Source organism: Chroicocephalus ridibundus, chromosome Z, assembly GCF_963924245.1.
Source record: "Chroicocephalus ridibundus chromosome Z, bChrRid1.1, whole genome shotgun sequence".
In the NCBI taxonomy this organism is placed as follows: domain Eukaryota; kingdom Metazoa; phylum Chordata; class Aves; order Charadriiformes; family Laridae; genus Chroicocephalus; species Chroicocephalus ridibundus.
In genome coordinates, this window is record NC_086316.1 from 62,555,829 (window position 1) to 62,581,350 (window position 25,522).

General features: G+C 38.3%; 1 protein-coding gene across 6 annotated transcripts in view; it reads right to left on the reverse strand.

Moving 5' to 3' along the window:
• The window catches only part of MAST4 (microtubule associated serine/threonine kinase family member 4), a 237,274-nt gene that overhangs the window by 46,988 nt on the left and 164,764 nt on the right, over nt 1-25,522 (reverse strand). For 4 of the 6 annotated variants that reach the window (XM_063319498.1, XM_063319500.1, XM_063319503.1 and 1 more), the window contains 7 exons: nt 16,170-16,239; nt 13,026-13,046; nt 12,222-12,300; nt 7,167-7,324; nt 5,069-5,144; nt 3,473-3,682; nt 289-390 (listed from right to left, as the gene is read on the reverse strand). In XM_063319498.1, coding sequence (XP_063175568.1) covers nt 289-390; nt 3,473-3,682; nt 5,069-5,144; nt 7,167-7,324; nt 12,222-12,300; nt 13,026-13,046; nt 16,170-16,239 — 716 coding nt within the window. The remainder of the gene's footprint in view (nt 1-288; nt 391-3,472; nt 3,683-5,068; nt 5,145-7,166; nt 7,325-12,221; nt 12,301-13,025; nt 13,047-16,169; nt 16,240-25,522) is intronic. The other 2 variants (XM_063319499.1, XM_063319502.1) reach the window with 1 other exon arrangement.

Consider the following 25,522-nt stretch of genomic DNA (forward strand, 5'->3'; position numbering starts at 1 on the left):
AAATAACAGAAAAATCTAACTGGTTTCTAACTGGAGCTTTCTCAGATGACGAAAGGGATTCTATAATATAGTATTTGCAATAGCAGGGAACCAAACACAACTGCAGGAGGTCCCTGTCAGTCTCATATTCCTGCAATAAAGTAGAAAAGAACCCAGCAACAATGAAGCCCTACCCCGTTGTTCGACATGTTTCAAAAAATGACTGTAAAGGGACATGAATACTAAGCCAGACACCTTCCCTCACAAACAAGTGAAAAAAATACTTATAGTAAGCGCAACCTTACTTACCAGGCATTCCAGTAAGCGAGCAGGACGAGCAATAACAATCAGGATTTTTCGGACAAGTTGCTTAATAAATGCCATTTCTGCACTTTCTGATCGTTCCTGAGCCTAAAAGATAAAAATAAAGCGATAACAAGACAAAGCACATTTGATGCACTATTCAGGAAAATGTACCTGGGTGTTTGAAGCACGTGCTTGAGACAAACAGCACATCAATTTCAAGATGCCAGCAGAAAAAACAAGGATCTGAGCAATCCTGTAATTTCAAATTGACATAAGCCCATTTGTCTAATTCTAACACTGTAACAACAAAATAAAAATGCCTACAACGGACATAATGTCTACTTCATTGTTTTTAAATTTACACAGTATTATTAACATCAGTTTTGCAAAAGGGACTGACTACATTTCAATACAACATATATCTCTCTGCATGTACAGTTGTGTCTCAATTTGTTTATAATCTTAGGATCAAATGAAAATTGACCTAAGTAATATTAATAAACATAAGTGACATCCATGCTAAATCGATACAGGTTTCCTATGGTCACATATCATACCAAAGTGACAATGACATATACATATAAAATACTTTATGTGTATACATATATATAAAACTGTATTTGCAGAAAGCTTCATATAAAGGTACATTTAGATAGGAAGACAATGAAAAATTGAGTTCTACAAAGATTATGACAAAGGAGGGAAATGCTATAAAAGAATACATACAGAAAAAATACTTCTAGAAGGTTTGATAACATTTGCACAATGGTCTGAACTGCTTTTCAAATTTCTTTCGAATGCTTCCCTCCAAGAAAAAAATTCTATAATTTAAGGATGCTAATGAATGCAAAGAAGCTGTATCGTTCTCCATCTGTTTAAAACATACTAATAGCCTTTCACTCAAATATCAAGGCATTTATTTGTTCTGAATAGTAGAAACTGTAGACTTAAGTTTTTCATCGTCTCTTGCTTCAAAACCACAAACAGAATTAAGAAACTAACGCTTAAAATGTGACTAATATGGACGAATAAGTACTTTTCATCTAATATTTTTTGAAGGAAAAATCCCTATGAAAATATGAAGCTACATATTGCTCTTAATATAAGCACCACAATCTTAAAACACACCAAATATCCAAGAAGAATTAACCTATGAAGTTTGAAGAAAGGAAAGAGAGGCACAAACACCATCTAGCACTCTGCAATAGGTTTCCAAAGAACCTTAATGGGACACAAGAATTTGTGTTCTGCACACTGTCAACCAAGACCAAAGAAAACTCTTTTGTAAACAAAACACCTATTTTAATCAGCAGCAAAATTTAAAGCACTTTGTATAGTTTTGTGAAAACTCAGTTGTGTACGCAAACAAAAGACTCTCTACATGTTACATTTGAGAGGGATGAAGCAGAAAAGCATTCAGGTCCACCTGACCTTGACCTTAGAATTATAAAAATGTTGTTTGAACCATGCTGCTCAAATCTCAAGGGAGTCTTCCCATGGTTATGCAAAGTAATTGCAGCATGCCAAGCAGCAGTAGGAGATGCAGCTTCCTACTCAATGTCGCAGCTGGGAATTGACAACAAATGAATCACATGAATTCAAAGCACAACTGAGTGCCCACAACCAAGTTGTGCAAAGAGAAAGTTTTCTTACAATCATATCATGCTATTAACAGGTATTATGCACTTGACTCAAAAATGTTTTGAGGTATTATGTTTTTGCAGAACAGGAAGTTTTTACATAATAAAGAACTAACATCCTAGACCATGACAAAAAGAGTGTTTCTGTGGGTTTTTTTGGTTTTTTTTTTTTTTTTTTTTTTTTGTTTTTTGTTTTTTTTTTTTTAATAACACACTGCTTTATAAGCAGATTGAAGAATAACGTCCTAGAGTGTTTTTTTTTTAAGTGGGTGTTAAGTGAGTGAACATGTACTCCAAACTCTACTGTGTAGCCATTTTAAGGGACATATTCTTAGCAGTGATTATCAGTGTTAACAGTGGTTCAGTGAATTAGACATGCTTCCTTGTATTTTGACATTATCGCTAGCATACATAATTCATAGTCAGACACCTCCAGTCAACTGGCCAACTCTGCCTGCACTTTGGCACCATAAAAATATGATTATTTCACAAGAAGGTCTCTAGTTCAAACTTCCTTTTAACTATGTATTTCTCTGTTTAAAAAAAAACAGGGTTTCTGTGTATTTTCTATGTTTTTTCTCTGTTTAAAAAAACGGGGTTTCAATAATCCAGAAATAAATGACTCATGTCTTAAGTTTTGCATTGCTTTATGAAGAGAAAAAGTTCAAAATAGTGTAACTGCAGGAAAGCTATTTACTGAATAGAAATTAACAAAAACACAGCATAGGAAGAAAAAAAAAAAATCAACCAAAACCTTTAGCAACTGCTCTTGCATTCAAAAGAAAGCAAAAGACAAGACATAAATTAAGACAGGCATGATACCTTAACCTCTTGGTTGGAAAATTTCAACCCAATATCAAATCTGCTGGTCTATCACATTAACTCTAGCTCATAATGTGCTACCAAATCCCACACAAACGGGTACATTACATACTGTACTCATTGTTTGAAAATGATACCTTCATAAACTGCAGTGACTTATGTCATAGCACATTTATTTTGTCAAGTTCCAAGTTCTTAATTCATGTAGCTGATTATTCTATGGAAGTTTCAACACTTAAAAATTACATTATTCCTGTTAATAAACAGCTTAATTAGGAAAGGAATACTATAAATATTTAAATAATTAAATAAACTCTATCTAATGGAAAGCTAAAGGTTGCTGTCTGCTTTCTCAACACAGCAGGCAATTAGTAGGGTTGCTAAAGTGGAAAGTGTATATGTTTCCTCATTTATCCACAGTAAATGGAATAGCAAGTCTCCCCATTTAGGGCTTATGCACACATTTCTGTAAGCAATTTATAACTTGCACTGCATGACAAAATGCTGTTGCTTCTAAAAATCTTTACAACCTATCTATTCCAGACTAGTACACTAGGATGTCTTACAGTCTTTGTAGTGGTCATTATGTAGACTAAAACTGCTATGAATACCACTTTGACAATTATTTGAGTGAACAGTCATGATTATTTCAAGACAACACCACTTAGGCAAACAGATTTAATCAATTTTTCAAGCAAACATAACAGTAATCTCATGGCTCATACCTCCTGTAGCAATTTGTCTAATTTTTGCTGTAATTCAAGGAAGTATCGTGATGTGATAAGGCCCTGGCGAGATTTATCCAAACAATCTCGAGCCAGTTCTGTGATCTGATGGTGGGTAAAACTGAGCACTCCATCTGCCAGGGGAAGGACATTCTCTGGAGAATGATGCGTTATAATGTCCCGAAGCCTCTCCTCCATCTGAGCTGTGGCCTATAGACAAATACATACACAATACATTAAGTCAGCTTTACATGAAACTAACAGCCTCAAAGCTTTTTTCTGATTTTGCAACATTTCTATACTACCTAAGTAGTCACCTAGCTGTAATGTCTAAAGTGACTGAAGCAAAAAAGCAAGCAAACACAAAGGCAAAGTGACAGATGACGTTTTCTCCATGTTACCAGTCCAGAAAAGCAGCAGCATTACTGTTCTACTATGCAGATCCTCACCTTTGTCTGCCACTGGTAATTATCTGTGCACTAATCTTGTGATCATCACTAAACAGAACTAAAGGAACACCCATGACTGTAAAACTTTAAGTCCAAGTCAAAATAATAAAAAAAGATAGGGGTCTACTTTGTTCTGCTAAAAATGCAGATACCTTGCTTCCTTTCATACAGGTTATACCATGAAGATATTTCTCTGGGAAGAGTCTGAGTGAACATTAAAAGCACCACAGGCTCACAGCTCCTGCCAGATGTGTCTGCAGGTTGCTGGATGTGTCTGTTTCCCAGAACCAACCGTCTGGTTCTCACAAAACTCCAGATGCTTAAGAAAAAACCCTTGAAGATATTTTTGTTATTAAAAGGTAATCCCACACCTCTTAGTTCATATCTCAAACACTGAAATGAGTGGGTCATTCCACATTTCAGATTGCTGCTCAATCGCTCTGCAAATCTGACAAATCTCTCCTCACATTTCTATGAAGAAATATGAAGATTTTTTTCCTATTTTTTAGGAACTTCCAAAAAACTTTTTGGAACAGTATCAGCTTTACCTTACTTTATTTTCCAGGGGTCATCAAAATCCTAGGAGCAACCAAGAGCACAGTGCTCCGACCTACACACCTGCACCTAGGAAGCTGTTTGTGTTTCAACCTCTGGAGACACCAGCAATGGGTCCTCACATTTAGTATCTCATAGTCAAATGCCCACAACTGTGTACAGATCTTCACAGTTAAAATAAAGATATAATGAGTGTTTGGGAAAAGGAATAAATGCTACTAAAGGAAGGAATTTGCAGGTATATCAGCAGATGACTTAGCAACAACTATTTTTGGTTTACTAATTCAGTATACATTTGCCCCAAGTACACACCACCTATTGAAACAGAATGTACCGTCGGTTTCCAATCAGCAGAATGTACTACCAACATGATTCATTTCAAAACCAGTTCAGCAGCTTTGCCAAATGAATGTCCAGTTCTCAGCAGGGATTTTCTTTATTGTGATTTTGTCTTTGTAATAAGAGCTTGGTGATGTTTTATGAAAGCCATTACAGGGCCGGATCATTAGTTCCCATAACAAAAATACCGCTTACTTAAAACCTATGTAGCCTATCAATTTAGATACTGGGTATCTTAAATATAATTCATTACCTTTGGGAACCTTTCTTTGTAGACATGGTTCATCATAATTATTTCATTGTCACAGCAGGCAGGAGAACGTCCAGGGCTGCAAGCAAAGCAAATTATCCCTTTAAACTTGTCTCAGCATGAGCTACAATTATTATATTTTTGTACAGTTTCTTTGCAAGAAAAAGTCAACATAGGCTTCACTAGAAAGGTACATTCTCTCATCAGTAGTACACTTGGTTTCTTTCTGCTATTTCTGGCCAGGCCCTAAAGACTATTCCATGTGCTTGACATCTAACTGCTAACTATGTTATTTTCTTAAGTTTGTAACTACGCTTCAGGATACAGGCAGTTTTGCAACACTTGTGAACATCACCTTTTTCTCAGAAGGGCAACAGAGGTATATTTAACTGTCAATTACGGCTGTACCCGCCCCTTTGAAGGTTGCATACAATCAAAATAGTAAGACCTGACCAAGAACTCCATTAGCTGCAAGTGAGAAAGTGGAGAAGAGTGAGGCTTTTTTTTTTTTCTTAAAACAGATCATTAAAAAAAATAAATCAAAACAATTGCTTTTCAGTCTGACGAGCAGATAAAGGCAGCAAATTCCTACAAATAAGACCATACATATGCATGAATTCCATCAATGCTGGTGCACTGTGCCTGTAAAAAAAAGCATGAGACTTGCAGGGAAACAATCCAAAAAAAGTACCCATGGCCTCAGCTAACCTACAAAACTGGGTTTTTTTGCTATTATGAGCCTCATTGTCCATGATATATTCCTTTGAAAATTCTCCACCTGATTTTCCTGGGTTGGTGACACTGGCCCATTTAGTCTGGTCTAAAAGATGCAGATCTAAAAGAAACCCCACAAAGGGGATACTATCTTCTAGGAGTGACTTTATCATTCCATGTACATAGGTGTTTCTGGCATGAGCAGAAAAAATAGCTCTTGGCTTTCTCAAAGAGCAAAATTGAACACTAAAATTTGTCCCAAAATATCACAATAGTCGGTCCTGTAACTGATGTGGACAATATGTTGTGGGCATCCACAAGCAAATACACTGAGGACAGGGCAGGCACACAATTTCATCACAACACTTCTGAAGTACAATCCCCTTCCTCAAAATGCTTGTCTGTTGTTTTCTCCCCTGGAGTATTTGCACACATTCTGTGAGTTCAAATGGAAGGTTTTAAGTTAAAAGCATAAGAGAAACTAAAAAAAAATTAAAGATGTGGCAATAAATGCAATATAGCTTCAATGTGTATTCTTCTAATGAAGAAACGTGATTTTTTTTCTTAGTAATCGTTGCGCAGCTTCATGTAGGTAGCAACTACATTTGTTGCAGTAGCGTACACAGATTTTAAGATACATTAATAAAAAAGCAGAGTTAAAATATATTGCACTAAAAACCCTTAATCCTTAAGATTTGCATACCTGTGAAACAATTTTTAAACTTTGGAAAGGATGAATATGACAATTAGAAGTGTAATACTCCCTTTTTTTTTTCCCTTTCCAGTTCTTGCAAACTTAATCCATAAAATTCATCTGCATTTTCCAAACCTAAACTATTCTGACAGTTTAGAACTGATCTTGGATAAAACACATCTTACACAAACGGCCACTACATATGAAATGCAGAGGCCTTGTCTTTGGGAAATAAGAAACTGAAGTTCATCTTGGCTGAAGAAAATAAATGAGTGCATACTGCCCCACCCAGCTATGTGCTCTTTATCATGTTTCTTTACAGGTAGTCATAGGATAGAAATATATTTTGAATTAGTTTTGCAAATAAAGACTTTAGTCTGTGAACGGTTTGAACTCTGGAAGAGAACCAGTGCTACAGTAAGATCAACAGTGACTAGTTCATCAAGACAGTTCACACGAGTTAGTTGCCTTCATTAAGGCCTAGCTTAACAATGTTAACCACTGAAGCAAACCACGATCAAAACCAGGAGCAAGAATTTAAAAGGACTGTTCATAATTCAGCCTCGGATGCATACTTTCTGTATTATACTTCAGCAATTTCAAGAATAGTGAATGCCCCCAATGTACAAAACCACGATGCTCCAGACTATGTGACTTTAGATCCAACCCCTATTTCCAGACAGACAAACTCACCTGAGACTTCGGGACCGAGGGCGCATCGCAGTGGTCCTGCACCTGTTATCACTGGCAATGCTCTCAGTTGTACAGAAATGTTTAGACAAAAAATGTAGTTCATCAGGTGTCGGTTGGTATGGTAACTGGTGTAGCTTCTCTTGGGATGAGCAGGATGACTGCAAGAGCAGAAAAGAACACAAGATTCTATTAGAGTGAAAAAACATTTTCAAGACCATAATCAGTGCTCATGAATAAAGCCATTTAATTTAAAAATTATAGTTACTGTTTTCCATGCCTCACTACCAATTTAACAAAGAAAATAAATAATTAGTCTCAACTTAATGTGGTAAATATAGAGTAAGTATAAAAAAAAACCTACTTCGGTACCAGAAGAAAGAGGCACTGCATTTCAAAAGTTCAAATTTCCTCTAAGGCAAAGATGACATCTAATGTCAGTAACACAGACCAGTACATAAGAATAGTTAAAACAGTGTCTGCTGAAAATTGATTGAGTAAGATAGCCTAAGCATATAACCATAGAGTAGAACTTACTGCCGCAACAAACTGCAAAACTACATAATGAAAGTACTTCACTATCCAAGTTTAGGACATTATTGATGCTTTTTAAAATAAAATGGAATATAACCTAAATTCTTGCTGAAAAAAAATCATGCGCTATTTTCTTACAAAACCCTGTAAATTCAAAGCGAAGTGAAAGAACTTAGTAATTTATCAAAGACAGGTTCTATGACTGACAAAAGTAAAAGGAATTAGACTGAAACCATACAATTAGTATAAAACTGGAAGATACAGACAGGTATGAAATTGTAAGTGCTACCACAAAATTACAGAAGTGCCCTGCAAAACTGCATATATAAAGCCACACTACATAAAGCAGTGCAGATATCATACTACCATATTTTACTGTCTTTTATGCAGCGCAGCTAGCTACCTGAGACACACTAAATGTCTGGAGGTAGAACTGAGAAACTACTTCCCTGAACCTGGATTTCATGTCCTTATAAAGAACATGTACATAGTTCAATGCATTAGCCTTGCTAATCTGGACTGACAAGTGTAGACAGAGAAATGCCCCACTGCTTCTGGTACCAAAACTAGTTTCCAAGATAGCTCACTCACGAATATCGTTGTATGACTGCACAAAGCTGCTGGTACCATGCAAACACTCCCTTTATTTTACTTGAGGAGGGGAGGAAGTCCAAAAACCTTTACGTCTTTCTGGAGCTCTTCAGTCTCCAGCTGGCTTTTTCAAGAAAATTAGTTTCTTCTATATGCCAGTCTTCACGTGCACATTATTATTCTTATCTGTCTTCTGATATAGGACATCAAGGCCCCTGCCTGGCTGCTCTTTTATTGGAAGCCGACACAGTAAAAGCTTCTTTGCTATGTCATCCCCAGTGAGGAATATCACTAAGCTTTTGTAGTGCACAAACGTTGTCCTACATTGCCAAGGTCAGCAGGTAAGCACAGCAACTAGACAGTCTTCATAATTTCCTGGCAACTTGCGTGGTAAAGACTGAATATATCCTAATTCCTAAGAACTCAAGAAAAGATCACTTATCACACTAGATCATACAAAGTCATCTCCTAAAAATCAAAAAAAGAACAAAACCTGCTGATGGGAAAGGTTAACTCACACAGTACTGGTCTACGTGGGAAGGCTTCATCACATCAGAACAAGTTAAAGTCTGCAAGTTTGCGTTACCTTGCTTTGCTGCAGGCTAAGAAGCATGCGCACCAAGAATGTACCACAGTTCACATGATAGGTAGTAACTTGTCAAGTCACAGTAACTCATTTGTGAAATTTCGCCGTAGCACATTACCATGCATAATTCAGCACACAGCATAGATAAGTTCTTTCTTATCTCACACTATGGCAGCTAGTTGCAGTTAACCTCAAGGCTTATTTCCTACAGCCACCCTCTATAAGATGAAAGATACTATAGCACAGGGAAATTTCCCAATACAGACTGTCACAGATGGCTATTTCTATAAAATCAAACTCTACCTCTTCAGCTTCACAGGATTCAGGGAAGACCAGGAGGGCAATAACCCATATCACACTTTTCCTCACATAAGGTGTCACAGAGTCTAGACCCAACAGGATTAAAGTGAGGATCTTCCTTTCACTAACAACCCTCAGTTGTGCCAGGACCATCACAGGCACGGAAGGCATTTTCTTAGCGGTCTGAATTCTGATTTCTGTACAAATCCGAATTTTCATAGCACAACTCTTGAAAAAATTAGCTTTCCTGGCATTCTAGAATAGCTGTTCCAAAAATCACATGAAATTTAATATATTTTTAATATCCACAACTACATTGCATCACAGCAACTCAAACTGTCCTTCCAACACAGAAAGGGAAATCTGCAGCCAGTAACAGCTAATGTAACCCCAAAGTCTCTTTACTCACCTCATTACCCCATTTCCCTATCCAAATAAGCTTCCAAAAATGTAATTTACTGGCAAAAACATGCAACTGAGTATTCTCTCAATTCATCTTTTTTATAGGTTTGCTCTTCTAGAAGACATACAATCATCTCAACTACATCTCATAACTTGCAAGATCTGATCCAACTTTGCTAAAATACAACACACCAAGAGTTTCTTTTCAAGTGAACAATCTTAGCGGGAGATATCTTCACGTCATTTCAACTTTGTTGTGAGAAGTGGTATATGTGGTACTTGCACCACTTCTACACCCATGAGCTTCCATTAAATTGGCAATTCCATCAATCTCTTCACTTTCAATATTAAAAAAGAAAAAACAGGCTAACAAGAAATTGTGTGCTACACTCACCTGAGTATAATCATGACTACCACAGACCCTTCTGCCCCTGCTTTGACTTTCAGTTGCTTGTAAAAATCAAAGTTGTGCTCTACTGTGATGTGTAAAAACTGTTTCTGGTCTCCAGTTGATACATCTCCGGATTAATGTGAAACTTATTTATCCAGCACTGAAAAGGGAGTATTCTGTATGTATACTTAGGCTACTGTGTGTGAAGTGGTCTCTCACTGGAGAGCTAAGAGTTTGTAAGAATGCAGAGAAGGAGGTTGCGCAGTGCTAGCTGTTTCAGATTCTGAAAAACTATATGAAACCAATTAGATGGGCACACTTTCAATTTTCATTTTCAGATTCACGTATATTGTCCAGTGGGTAAGAGAAGAAAGTAAAAAGCATCTCTACTAAGAAGCAAAGACATAGTGGCTAGATTTAGAATTCAGTGGTTGTTGCAGTGCTTTTGCAGGGCCCATCAGCATTAGAGGATTTTCGGGGAAAAACCCACAAACCTAGCAATAAGAAATATATGGCATGAATTCTCTACTGTGGGCTTCTTCAACAATATTCAAACTTATTTATTGGAAAAACAGTCTTTACAGAATTTGAGATCTCTAAGTCCATAAATGACAGTACTTTATTTTTTCATAAGAAATGCAAAAATTATGTAAAACTGCTTCAGATTCTGGCATGCATACAATAGTTAGTAACCCTAAAAGGGAAAGAAGTATATGAACTAGAATTACCATTTTAAAATTGAAGATGTTGAAGAAAAATCATATGAGTACGGACTGAAAATTAAAACTGTGTTTCTGACACAGCTTTTCATTTCCTTTCTAGCACAAACCTGTTTCTTATAACAATGATGGGGTTGCTATGGCAATTACTTATTATCTGACATAACCTCCTTTACATCAATATATTTTAAGTGGAGAGCACAGCATATTTGATCTAGTTCCAATGAGAGGTGTACAAACATGTACTATGGAAAGCGGTCAGGGAATTAATGCTTTTAATTATTTTTGCCAAGCAATTGGCTTGGCAAAAGTAAGATCTACACAGGAAAGAAAGCAGAGGTCAAAAATCAGTGCTGCAGAGGAACAGTTCTGAAGACACATGAAATCCCTCAACCTGGTTTGAAGTCAGCAAGAATTGACTTGACTTACCAGAACCCTCTGTAGACAAAAAAAATAAGTGTTGATCAGAACATAAAACGGTCCCGTTTCAACACTGTATAGGACATGGAGCTCAGCAATTTCACAAGAGAAACAAAACACACCCAGGGGAAGAGAAAAAGTACTTCTTTAAATGATACAACCCTTAAGCTAAGAAACAAGGCTAAAGATACAAAACAACAAAAAAATTAAAAGTCATAGTTGGATCCACAAGGACCAGGCCCATTACTGCAGAAAATGCAAGGTAACTGTCAAAATGACAACTATTTGCTATTTCCAAAGCAGGCTTCTTCCACAACTCATCTCCCAGCCTCTCAGGTGTGACTACCAACAGACAGCTTAGTTCCATGTTGTAACACAACCCAGTACTTCCTCTCCAGTGTAGGGGTGTGCATGATGTGCAGAAGTACAGACTCATACATCTCCCACTGCCTAGCTCCTAAGTATTGAAGCAAGATCTCATGCACTGCCATGATGCACATCAGGAGTCAGATGGTACATGTATGGCAGGGGGGGCCGGTACAAGATCACATCAAAAGGATTGCTCTAGCAGGCGAAAATTAACAATTTAGATTTACATTTATCCTATTATGTATCCTAAAGCATTCTTCTATTTTAATTATAGCCATCTAAAATGCTAAATATCTAACCTATTATCATGCACCAACATCTAACTATCACGAAAGAAAAAAGCCAGGCAAACACATGATTCATCCCACCTTGAGACAGCAGTCTAACCTAGGATGGAGGAATCATATCATAGAGTTGTTTCTCTTTCTTTTCGTTATCAAGGCAGCCTCACATAAGACTTGATACCTAACTACCATATGGTTAAGGCAGTATGGTTCCTACTGCCCCACAGATCAAAAGTGGTAGTTCAACACTACTCACTGCCACAAAATATCTCTAAGCAAAGCACACATTGCCTTAAGTTTTCTTCTACTTCAGCGAAGAAAAGCAGTTTCATATCCCTTATCAATGCAAAGTCTATCAACAGTAACAAAACCTACATTGCGTTCTCTTAAGAGAAGCAAGGTACATTTGAGAAGATAAGGCACGTAACAGAAATCTATCAGCACAGCAAAGTGGATACTTACAGAAACAGTCGAGCTGGGTGTATTTGTACCATAGCCAGAAGAAGGGAGAGAAGCCAAAGACCAGCGGCGACCATCAGTCCTGTTGTGAAATCAAGCTTAGTCAAGTGAACACTGCAGCATCCTAATACAAAAACATCTGTGGAAGTTGCATTCCAAAACCATGATACAAACAGGGTTTTTAATAAAGAATAAACTTTCACAGGGGACCACAATAAACAAGCATTCAGCAAGGATGACCTAGCCTTACAGAATATTTTTTTTAGTCTGCTTTTCTAGTTAAAAACCTATCAGATGAAACAATCAGAAAGTGAACGAACAGCTCCACAGAACTGGTGTCTCACTAACACACACAGAAATGGACAACAGGTCTTCACAACTCTTAGGTCCATCAGATGAAAATTCATGAGAAGCAAATTTGAAACTTGTGAATAAATGCAAACACAATGCTCTGAACCACAGAATAACGACCAGAGACTGCTTTAAATACAAGGGTAGTGCTGTCTTAAGTGGCATCAGTACAGGATACCAGCAAACTTGCAGGCTCATGTCAAATAACTGCAAAGAATGATTAGGTAAAAACAAACTTGGTAATTGTTAGATACGTAAATCAGGAAAAACATCTTTGCAGCAAAAACATGCTCACTCAAAATACAATAAAAAAATAATTATAACTAAAACCAATTTATGTTCTTCACTGCTTGAGGTTAGCTACACATACACAATATGGAACTTGAACATTCAATGTGACGAACCAAAAAACAACTATGGTAGCCGTGTTTCAATTTTTGAGGAGGTAACACTTACCTGTCATTCCGGTGCCCATGACTGGAGTACAATTGTACCAAATATGTTAAAAAAAGCAAAGTAATACAGAAAATAAATAAAAGGACACTTTTTTTTAACAAACTATATGATATTGGGGGAAAGGTGAATTGAAGCTCTGTTTTACAGCCAGTACAAAGATCAACTCTTAAGTCTGATTTACACAAAAAGTATAATTTCATAAAGGAGAACAGAAGTCATGCCTAATCAGAAACCTTAAACCTCTTGATGCAACTTCCCTACCCTTCAAGCTTAACTGTCTAAAAAACCGCTTGCCTCTCTCAATACCTTATTTCCTACTCCCATTTATCCATCCACAAGCTTGAACCCAAGTCTCTGTGACTTTTAATACATACAATGTGAGAAAAGAAACTACAGTACAGAATTACTGCTAAAAAAAAGAGAACATGTGTTAGAGGAACTGCTGACATTATCAAAGACTGAACTCTGGAAGAAAATTCCTCCTCCAAAATTTTGTTTTTAAATCATTAATTCTGCTCCCTTCTCCCCTTCCCCGCTGGTATGCATGAGCTACCTCCAGACTAATGAACAATTCTAAAAAGGAGTTTTCTCTCCATTTTGGCTCAGCTGCACAGATAAATATGTTCACAGTTAAAGGAACAAGGACTGTGGAAGGTATTTAAACATGGGTGAGACCCATATACTCTGCAGCCGTGAGACAGAAAATACTTTCTTGCTGAATAACTCATATTGAACAGGGTTCCTGCATCACACAGCAACTCTCACACAGAACAGCCATCAAGGGTGGAAATGGGATATCACAGAAAGTTATCTGGGAAGCAAAGACAGAAGAATAGGAGGTATCCATAAGGGAAGAAGGGAAAATAGGTCAGGAAGCGCCTACAGCATTTTCCCCTGGACTCTTATACACCATTTGTCTTTGCCCCCCAGAGCAGTCCTACCCATTTCCCAGCAGCTCTGGAAAGCAGGACTATCACCTACCCATGGCCTTGTAGATGCTGGACTTAGCTGTACCAGCAGAAGAGGCCTAAGCAGTGGCTACCAAAGACACAGGCTATTCCTGGGCATTGACTGCCCCACCAGATGTGGGCAGAGGAAGGTGACACTCCTGCTCGTTGCCGAGGGGCCAGGGGAAGGCTGCCTCCAGCCTGGTGCACCAACTGGCAGCGTGGCAGAGGGCAGCCTTCCCATTGTAGCTCCCTTTGCTGTCACTGCTGCATGGCGTGGCCAGCAGCTGATGAGAGACAGCTATGCTAGGAAGCCCTCCTTTCCCACAGTAGGCTTCCAGACCATTTCTTTTCCATTTCCCTCCCTTCCTCACACTTCCCTAGCTTTTTGGTACCCCCATGACTGGGGGACAGGGCATGGAAAAGGAATATCCATACACCTATACCCCCTCGCCTTTGTTCCTTCAACCTGCTCTGTCCCACACACACACACTGTCCTCCCCTTCCTTTGTATTGTCATTAAATTTATAAAACATAACAGAAACGACATGAAGTCGTAAGTCTGAGAACCGCTCTCATTAACCACAGCTCACTTTACTACCAAAATGCATCCTATCACAGGTTATATGACAACAACCACAAGACACATACCAAATTCTTAAGGAAGTTTTACATTATTGCTGTTTTAAACTTAAGTGTCATCAAGAATTTTCACTATAAACATAGAACTGAATCAGTTTTGACAGAAAATTGCTCTAAAGAAGTTTCTTGAATCTAGTGAAGTGGTGAAATATTTTGAAATCACAGAAGCTTCTTGTGTTCGCATTCCTTTAATTAAAGAATTTATTTACAGCCTATTACAGTGCTCTAAAAATGGTCAAAATCCAAATTCCTTTTTTTTTTCTCTTGAAATTTAAGGTTTGCAAAAACATAATGATTTAAACTTTTTGTTGATTACTGGTGGGAAAGGAAAACTACTTCCTGCCTGCTGTATTTCTAAGTAATGCTTGGTCTTTCACATCTGCTTTTTCCATTATAAGGTGTTTCTGGATTTAATCAAACTTTCTAAAAATATGCTCGCAAACAAAAGTAATCTATGAAGAGATAGCTTTCCTTTTTTTTAAAGATACTATCAAAAGGAAGTAGCTTCAAAAGAAACACTCAACTTTAAAGGGTTGATTAAAGAAGTGACATCACATGCTATTAGAAAGATTGATAAGATCTACTGTCACAGATTAATTTAATTCAGATAAAAGGAATACACAAGTAAAGTCTTCTCCCCTTTGCAGCTTTTAAAAAGAGTTAATCCATTTCCTTGAACTCACTTTCGAGAGCTTGTGTGCTACTTCACTGAACTCACAAAATAAAAGAAGTAAAACCATAGCAGCAAAGTGCCACAGTTACATGCCTGGCACTACTTAATGACAAAGATAGCCACAGCATTCCAATTTCATTTTTTGTGTATATGCTCTTGGGTCAAAATATAAAATCTGCCTACCCTCTCAAGGCTTGGAGTAAATGAACTTATTATTTGAGGTAGGCTGACAAGCTGTTAAGTGACAGGGAACTACACTGGCACAAACAGGCAGTCTCCCATGATATGCTATCATCTTTGGTTACGGTTCATTTAATAATAATTTACTTCATAGATCACTTCAAATTCACTTTAGCTCTTCAAAAATTCTACTAGCATTAATTAATCCTCACAACACTTTCATGCCAGAGCTGACTGTCTCAATGGTACAGATAGTGAAACAGGTCAAGGTCAGGTATTAAAGGCATGGTGACGGTATTGCTCCTGCCAGTAGAATCAGGCTCTGAACCCAGGACCTCTATAATAGCACTATTATAAGAGATACACTTCCTACATTGTTAAGAAAAAAAAAAAATAAGAAAAATCACAGATGTAGCTTAAAGTTTCCCCATCTCTCAATGGATGAGGAGATAGTGTCTGAATCGGATGTATTACAATTAAATAATTTAAAAAAAAATTCAAAAAGCTATGATTGTATTGTATCAATCATCCAGTACAACTCTGTTGCATCTGAGGTTTAAGAGGGTTTACATAAGCAAGATAACACTCATCATTCTATGTGATAGACTTGACAGATGTATTTGCAACCATCTTTTAATATCTGGGTCCAGCAACATTTCCTCTATGCAAAATGCAGGCTGCATACTACAAACAACCTCTTACCTTCGTGCAAAAGAAAAGTGGGCTGAGGCACTGGGAGAAAAGTTCCTGGGGCTATCCTGAGGACTGTTTCCTGTTGGAGGGGATACACAAAAAATAATTAGAGGGAAAAAAAACAAAACAAAACCCAATCCACTAAAAACATTCCGACATACTAATCCAAGCATTTCCAGGCAGGTTAGAAACCAATTTCATAATTTCTTCTCTCACAGCCTCTGAGAAAATAAACTCTGAAATAGAATACTATTTCAGTGCGCATTTCATTTATATTTGATTTTTAATTACTGGATTTTATAACTCATAGAAAACCCTCTATTTAGCCCTTTAACTTTAGAATTATCAAATTTGAAAAAACCACCCAGTATATTAGCTTGAAAGAAACATATTTTTAATGTTCAAAATAAGGTGTTTCTTTTAAAATCACACAAACCATTTGAAAGATAGAAAAATCACAATCAGCGTGATTTAGCTCTTATACAAAGCCTTTGCAGCATTTCCACAGGAGTTTTACTGTGGTTTTTTCATATATTTTTTTTCCTAACTCCGAAACAAACACGCAGACAAAACACACTGAATTAAATTTTTTCCACTTAGTTCTGTTAGACCAAGGCATGGAAAGTCGACGACCCTCTGTGATGAGAAGAAGCACCGCACATTGTGAACAGGTTGTAACTTTAGGGTCTGTTACTTCTTCATATTAAAGCACCCGAGCTCCTGCTGACCAGCACGAGTGCAGAAAGAAGGCAGCTGCTGAAAGCTGCTCCTGCCACCTCGGCCCCTCAGCGCCTACAACTAGAGGAGACACAGTATCTGAAGAAAGATGACCTCTGGGGAAAAAAAACAACCAAAAAAACCCCACCAAACTAAACCTAACAAAACAAAACAACAACAAAAAACCCCAAAACCTAAAACCAAACAAACAAAAAACCAAACCGCTAAAAGGATTTGATTTAAAGTAGCACTGGTATACATCTAAAAATGTTTCATTAAATAGTGAACAGACTGCAACAACAATACGTTGAAGTAATGCATTTGTTGTAGCATTTTATTTTTGCACATAAATAAAACTGCAACATTAGACAAAAAATTTTAAAAAAGCTCGTATATATCCTGTTAGAAGCAACATTTAGTTTTTGAGAAGAAAATTACTACCTACACGTGAAAAGGCCAGTACAATAGAGTGAGTCCTTAAAAGGACTTCACCTGGCCTTGATTTCTACTCAAATTTTTGAATTAACGTTGCATTTATCATAGCAATGTCCTTAACAGATCCCATTAATTCTACACAAGAAAGAGTAATCATGGAGCCCCTAGGCAGCAAACGTAGAGAACACCCAACCCCCCTTGCCTCTTTTTTTTTTTCGGCTAGAAGCAGATGCAAGATGCTTTTTGAGCTGTGCTTAAATCACATCTTCGCAGCTGCTCTTCTCATGGCCCCGAGAGACAAGGATTCCACTCTCACTGGCCAATACCTCCAACTTTTTTTTTTGCCCATTTATCTATCACAGCTGAATTATGTCCTTCTGACATTCCCTCCTCCCCTCAAGACCCCAGCTTCTTCATTACCCTTCAGACACTTCTGAGAGCCTCAAAAATTTCAAGGTGGCAAGGATTTTCCTTACCTGAAGGGGAAGGGGAGTGGGGGGTAAGCAGAGGGAATCTGAACCCACACATGTGGCACAGAGTTCAATCTTTATTTGGTGACCAACACAATTTATTCTTGTCCTGCATGAACTGCAAACACTAAATTACTATGAGCAACAGTTCATTCCATTTAACAGCTAACCAGATTTCTTTTGCTGCTACCAGAGCTTATTTAATAAAGATAAGCTAAAAATAAAATCGTAACACCGTGCAGATAACATGGTCACAAACTTCAGCTACTGCACTAGAAAAAATTAGCTGTAATTTGGAGAGTTTTGTGGACTTAGGTAAGATGAAAAAAAGACAAGGAAGTTAACTCAAACTCTGGTAGAAAAGCAGCTAACTGGGCTTAATGAGATGAGATGCAAACAGCTTTTGACAGGAAATAATTTGACAAACCAGCATATGGGGGTTTGTAAACAAATCCCTTTCCTTTGATAGCTATTCTAAAGTTATATATGGATATATACACATATTTACCACACATCAAGGACATGCTTAGCTGTCCATCAGTTAGTCAGAACATATGCGTAAACTTCACATAGAAGCAGAAAACATGGTGGAAGAATGCGGTAATTTTATAGCTATTGTAGTGGATTTGAGGAGACAATGCTGCAAGCTACCTTGCTAGAATCAACAATGACCACTTCCTTGCAGACAAAACCTGAAGAAGTCAAAGTCTTACTCAGGAAAAGCATCAGATCCTGTTATTAGGAAAATAAATTTGCAAGTACTATTTCAAACAGTAAATGTGCTCTTAAAATAACAGAAACAGTAAAACTGCATACATAGTACCTGGATACTAAATCCTGTGGGTTTATCTAGTAGTCAAAGAACTCAGACAAGCCTGGAAACAGAGAATGAAAATCCAAACCCCAAATGGCTGGCGAAACAGCTAGTGCTATTATGGGTTTAAGGTGTGGTGTTCCAGAAAAGCAAGATAGGTTAGAAGCAGAGTCCTATACGTGACCTTCATCCACCACAGCATTCATCCACCCATCTGCAAGTCAATACCTGGGAGACTTTCAAATAAAACCAGTGCCAGTTAATTCTCTGTCCATATGTGCAGTGCTTGCTTATTAGTCAAATCCCGCTGTTCTTTGGGATCTGCTGGCTGTTGTACGTTTTAGTCCTAGGGTATCTCTATGCTGCTGAGATTACTGTTGATGTCTCTGACCTGGTAAAGTAAACCTGACTGGTGGTCAGGCATTAGGTAAGTAATTAACTCCAGCATCCTCTGGGAGACACAATGAACAGGCAATCAACAGACAAAACAATACTCTACCTCATGACAACACACCGGGTAGCTCATTTTGCAAGCAGCTATTGTTAAGACAACTATATCGAGACTAATCAAATTGTGATTGTTTTGTAAGTGGCTTCCAGAAGTCCTGTGTCTTTGCCACAGAAAGAAGGTGTTTTAAATCTTTTAAAAAGGTACATATTACAGTGTATTATCAATGTATTTTTAATAGCACTCTACTTACAAAATAGTCTCAGATGTAACAACTTTCTGTTAGTACTGAGGGAATAACAGATTAATGATAATTGTTATCCCAAATTCCTCATGGATCAAAGACAAATCCAGCTTGAAGTCTTGATGTCATTACTTGACAGTCTTTTTAAAAGCAATCACAGCACATCATCACCACAGTAATACAGTATAACAATGGGTCATACGTGCCTCTGTGTCAGTGTACTTGGTGGTGAACCCACACTGCAAAGTGAACAACACGCCAGAAACCATCCAGCAACAGTTACAGGTCTGACTTTCATACCATAATGGTGCCATTCAGCAGAACACACAGCTGGGCAGCCGAATCACTTTGAATACTTCTGTAGGTGCATTCTACTGAGATCCACCCAGAGGTGAGGAGCTCAAGCTATTTCAAAACCTGAATTATGCTTCATACCAGCAAACGACTTTCCCCTGTAACAGCAAGGAAGGTTTGCACACTCCTTAAACCCATTTGCCAGGATTCTTTGTATGTTCTGACCACTACTTAGAATACTGGCAGTTCTATGTTTTAATGGGATTTAATTTAAAAGTCAGTTGTATCTGCATGTAACGTATCACTTACACTTTTCTCTCCTGTCCCTAAACTACTAGAAGATGCTCTGCAATTGCTATAACAGTTCTACTTTACCCAAAAGCAAGACTGAATTAAAAGTTTTATTTTAGCAAAACCATTTCTATTACTCTACATGTGACAACAGGCACAATAATTGAACTAGTGTATTATTTTCCTTTCCTTAAATATCAGTTTTCTTTTAAAAAACAATATTCAGAACCCTGCTTTAATCTTCATGTTTCAGCATTCTCATATTTCATAAGGAAAACACACTAAGGCTTCATTCATTTACAAATCTCGTCCTCCTTCCCCAAAAATCTATGCACATGAAAGAGATTCTTCTTTGCTTCAAATATGCTGTAATAAGCCAGTACTCATTATCACCTACCTCAGACAAAAACCACAGGATTAAAGTTAAAAATCTAGGGAAACTAACTAAATTTGATGCACACACACAAATGCCTCTAGTGATTCAATGCCTAACACAACTAAAATATACAGTGGAAACAGCTTTGTTCATTACTTTACTTCAATGTACCTAGCTAAAGTATGACTATCAAACAAAATTATCTGATGCAAGCAGTAAGTCCTAATATAGTGAGAACAGAGTATTAGCAGTCAGCACTCTTAACAGTGTCTGCCTAGAAATGTTTAGGCAGACCTAATAAAATTCTAGAAAAAGGATTACAAGTGGAGGAAAGACCTCAGCCTTAAATTTTGCTTTAGGCAATTTCATCATGTAATTCCATCCATAAATTTGTTGAATCCAACAGGAAAGGTCACATTTGTCCCTGCCATGCTTACTGGACGATTCTTCAGGAATCCTCATGTTCTAGTATATCTGGCCAGTATGTATTTCCCTTCCCATGCCATGAAGAAAACACCTCTGACTGATTTAGATGATAACCCAGGCTTTTCAGTCTTCCTGTTGCTAAGGCAAGCAAGGAATAGTCTTTGTCTTACACAAAAAGCTCTCACATTCCAGCCTACCAGCCCTTCTCCCCACATGATCCCATCTGACCACGTATGACCATAAAAGCACACAGTATTCCAGATGAAATCTAACCAGGACATTGTACAGTGGCATGAAATCTTCCCAAATTCAACTGAAAATTACTTCCTTTACACATCTTCAGAGATCTGATTTTTTCACAGGTACACTAGACTGGTCCTTGCAAACATCATCTGATCCAAGAAAGGCAGCCAGGTCCTTCCCTAAATTCCTTATAATAGGTGAGTCCACAGCGTACAGCAGACATTTCTGCTACTGGTCCTCCAGCACAAAATACTGCATGTCCTCAAGACAATTCAGTCACTTCAGCAGTTTCCCAGTGCTGCTTCATACTGGATGTCTTCCAAATTTACATCAGCTACAGTAACTTTATCCTAATGTCACTTATGAGAAGATTAAAAAGGTTTGGCCACAAAACCAAAACCTGAGGACTCTACTGATAACGTCCTACTTCATATTTTTTCTCATTTTAGCACAACCCCCGTCTTCTCCCCTTTAAGCAATTTCCTATTTATCTTGCAATTCTTGTCCTAGCAGCTGTCATCTTAGTGGCATGATATGAAACATTTTACTAAAGCACAGACAAGTAAGATTTACAGCATTGCTCCTAACAACTAAATCTTGTTCCTACAGCAGGTACAGTGAAACAGCACCACATCTGACTATTAATCATTAGGGGTTAGTATCACCCACAGGAACAAGCTCCTGTGACTACTGAGGTGGGGACACCTGAATGCCCTGACTTGCTGAGATTATAATCATGCATTTTGCAGGCTGGGTGGTGCAGATGACCTGCCCACGCAGCAGCAGGCAGTCAGCTGGAAAAGCCCATTAATGACCTGGGCACCAAATGTTGTCCAAGCCGATGCTGCAACCCTTTGCCTCCCATAACTCTGAATGTACCCACAGTTCATGCAAAAATTAAAAGAATCTTTCAGCAGGTTTAACAGCTTCCAGCCCATATACTAAAGGCAAACAATGTCCAAACAACTAACTTAAGACGGCTACTAATAACAATGAAGGTGTGAAACAAAAGAAATGACCCAGTATAGATTTGTTTCCTATTTTTGTAAGAAGGCTTTATGTAGTGAAAGGTGATATTATTCTTGAAATCTTTTATGATCTTTACATGTATGCATAAGACATAGCGGGAGACTTCAGCTGCAAACTAAAATCTGACTTTCCCCCAGCACAAACTATTTCTGCAGGTAGCTACAGATCCTGCAGAGAGGAAAAGGGCATTACATGTACTCTATTAGTAATTAATGTAGATAACAGATATATATCTGCTGTATACATTGTCTTTTTCCTATGTCCTTTCCAACACTCAGTCTCAGCCCTTATGCATCTCTGTGTGCTCCCAAGCCTTGGACTACTAAATCTTTACTATAGCCCACAAGCCTTCATGGTTGCTGTTGCTTACAAATTAATCCGCCCCTCTTTGACAGGTGCTACTCATGCACTATTTGCACCCTGCACAATATACTTACTTCATCGGTGTGGTACTGTCTCCCTTGTCTCTCCCTCCCATTCTACCACATAAATCTGAATGATTGAGATGGTAAGGCCAACAGTTAAAAAACTTTATGTAAATATTCAGTGTTTGTCTGATTCAGCTTGCATCTGTGAAGATCAACAACAGACTCCTGTGTAGGAACAATCCTCTATTACTTCCAGAGCAAACATGAAAACTGGGGGGGGGGGGGGGAATTTTGCCTGAGACCTCTATATGACCTTCTCATATGGGGTGATTGTCACCATTCTAAACTTGGGCAACTGGTCCTCCTCAAAGAATACCTATCTAAACTAGAGAACACCCACTGCCTTCAGTTCAGACTGCACCTGGGAGAAAAACAGGACTACAAGGAAGAATGGGGGTCTAAAGTGCACCTCGAAGAATTATGATTATGTTCAAGAAGCTTTTGTTCTAAAATAGAGCAATACTGCTCACATCCAATCTGTTTTGGCTAACTCCAATCCAGATTATTATGATATCTAGTAGCAACCTGAGCCCTTCAGAGGGTCTGAAGTAATGGCACATTGTTTCTGAAGGTGCAGCCAGACTTCTAAATGATTGCTCTGCAGATATCTAAGATGAAAACACTCTTGAGCAAAGCCACAGATATTGGCATGAGTGCTAATGCAGCGTGCTCTGACTAAGAGAGCTCCACCTTGAGATTCATAACATGCCTTCGCGCACCTTGCTTCACACAGAGGATGCATAGCACTCTTTTTGCTCTCAGAGATGTGAGGTCTTTGGGGGGGAAAAAAGCAGGTAGCTTAAACCAGTGGTCCAAATAAAACTCATTGTAGGTATGAAATACAAGCAAAGGTAATTATTTATTTTGCCTGTTGTGTCAATAAGCAATGAATTAGCATGGAAGGCAACAGGTTGGTTGTAGACCAAGGGTGTCCTCACAAGGGATGAAAATACTGACTTCAGAGATCTGAGGCACTGACTTCACAAGCAATGCCAACAACCTTACTAGGACTATACAAGAAGGGCCCAGGATAACACTGAAGATTATCAAGATGATAATTAATAGAAATTGATCCTCCTGGGTGGATTTTGAAGAGTCTGACAATCTTGACTCCCTTCAGCTTGAATAGGCTATAATCAAGGGATAAGGACCTGCAATAACAACTAAGATGGTACAAACATGAAGTCAAGAACCTAGTCTACTTAAACAAGAGCATCTAATGGAATTATTTTCAGTAAGGGCAACAGCAGGCTCCCTCCAGAGATGGCTGGAGTATCCTGACAGTAGGGAGTATGGTAGTGGGATACTGTACCCTAACAGAAACAGATCTAGCAGAAAAGCATTGATAGTATGAAAACAGAAGCCAAAATGGCTTTTAAGAGGCATAAGCAATCAGGGTCACACCTAATCTATCCAACTGAATTACTCAAACCACAGCAGGTTATGTCCTTCATTTTCCTGTTGCATGGAATCAGGAAGGCACCCAACAAGGAACCTCTAGGCACTTCCTTTCCAAAACCAAAGCACAGTGACTTGAGTATGTGTGTCCAGGGTATGTTCAGACCTTGAAAGTGGCCTCAGAAATCTCCCTTTGAATCTCTCACCTTGTTGCAAACATGATTGTTCTTAAAACTGTGTCAGAAGATAGGCTGTGGCAGGGCAATCTGATGTCAGCCTAACATACCAAGCTCAAGTTCAGTTAACTTTCCAAGACATTGAGAGGCAGTAAAATGTAATCTTGCAGCATATGGACAGAAATAATTGAATATCAAAACTTCTGGCCTAAAATGCTGTTAGGTATACATCACTATGTCCAAGCATATTAAAATAAGTCAACTGTGATTGGAAAGACAAGTTTGGGAAAGAGAACCACAAGACAGACTTCTACTTGAGCTAGGACCCAGCTAGATGACAGGTGAACATGTTCTGACTCTCTACACTCAAAATAGCTCATCTTCCTACTGAAGTAGTACAAAGGATCTATAAAATATTACCTTTCCTTGTGCCAGAACCAGAAGAAAACTCTGTATTTTAAACAGGGTCCCTGAGGTCCCCAAGGAATGGGGAAGGTAAGAGAGGGGACTAGAGCACATAGTAAAGTGGAACTCTCAGACCCCACATGTCTTCACCAGCGCTTTGGATTTTTTTGAAGACTCACAGAAGTATTTTAGCCTTTTCCTAAGGAGGGAAGCAAGGTAATGAAGACAGACACAATAAAAACAAGAGAAAAGTGGAAAAAGAATAGCTCTCAATGCATATACAAAGATGCTGGGAAGATGAAACAGGACTGAAGAAGCCAAGAAAGCCGATGCCCTGGGTTTGCTGCAACCTCTCTTTCTCCTACAGTCAGGACAACTGCTGCACAGATCTGAGTGAGAAAAGAATGAGCCATCAAAAGGTGTGATGTGAAGGAGCTGAATGTTTCTGAGGACAGGTGGGATTGAAAGAGTCCTCAGTGACTCAAGTTCTCAGCTCTGTTATCAGTTAGACTCACCCCTTGAAAGGCAGATCCAAGAATCAGTCTTTTCCTTTGACAGCCCAGTGGCAATTAACTGTGCAACGTCACATGAAGTTAGATTAGCTGTTAGCATCCAAGCAGACTAATTTGTTGCACCTGCACTCACGTGGGCAGATTCCTTGCATAAAACCAAACTCTGACAGCATGCAAGAAAAACTTTGCTAAGCGGGATCTCTCCAGTGTCCACCATATTCCACCTAATCTTACCAGGATATATTTGCCAAAAATGCATGTTATTACCATGCTCCAGCCAAGGATAGTCTAATGAATAAACCTGTTTTCAGTGAATGCAAGCACTGATGCTTTGCTGCACATTTAGCTTGCTCCATCCTCCTCTAGGATTGGAAACTATTTTGTTTCCCTCTCCCTACCCTGCTTCTATTGTTTCCTCCTCCAACAACAAACACTAATAAGAAAGATGTGAAGGTGTTAAAGAGGGTCATGTCCAGCCCCTCTGAGACTTGGAGCTTGTAGTACATGCTCCTGGCAGAAGGTCTGGTGCAGGCTGCAAAACAAACACTTTCGATTTTGACAGCTTTTCTAGTAGAATCTCACTATTCCCAGGTACTTTACAAAGGCAGTCAAAGACAACACTAAAATCAGCTAACTGTTCAGGAGATATACCAGGT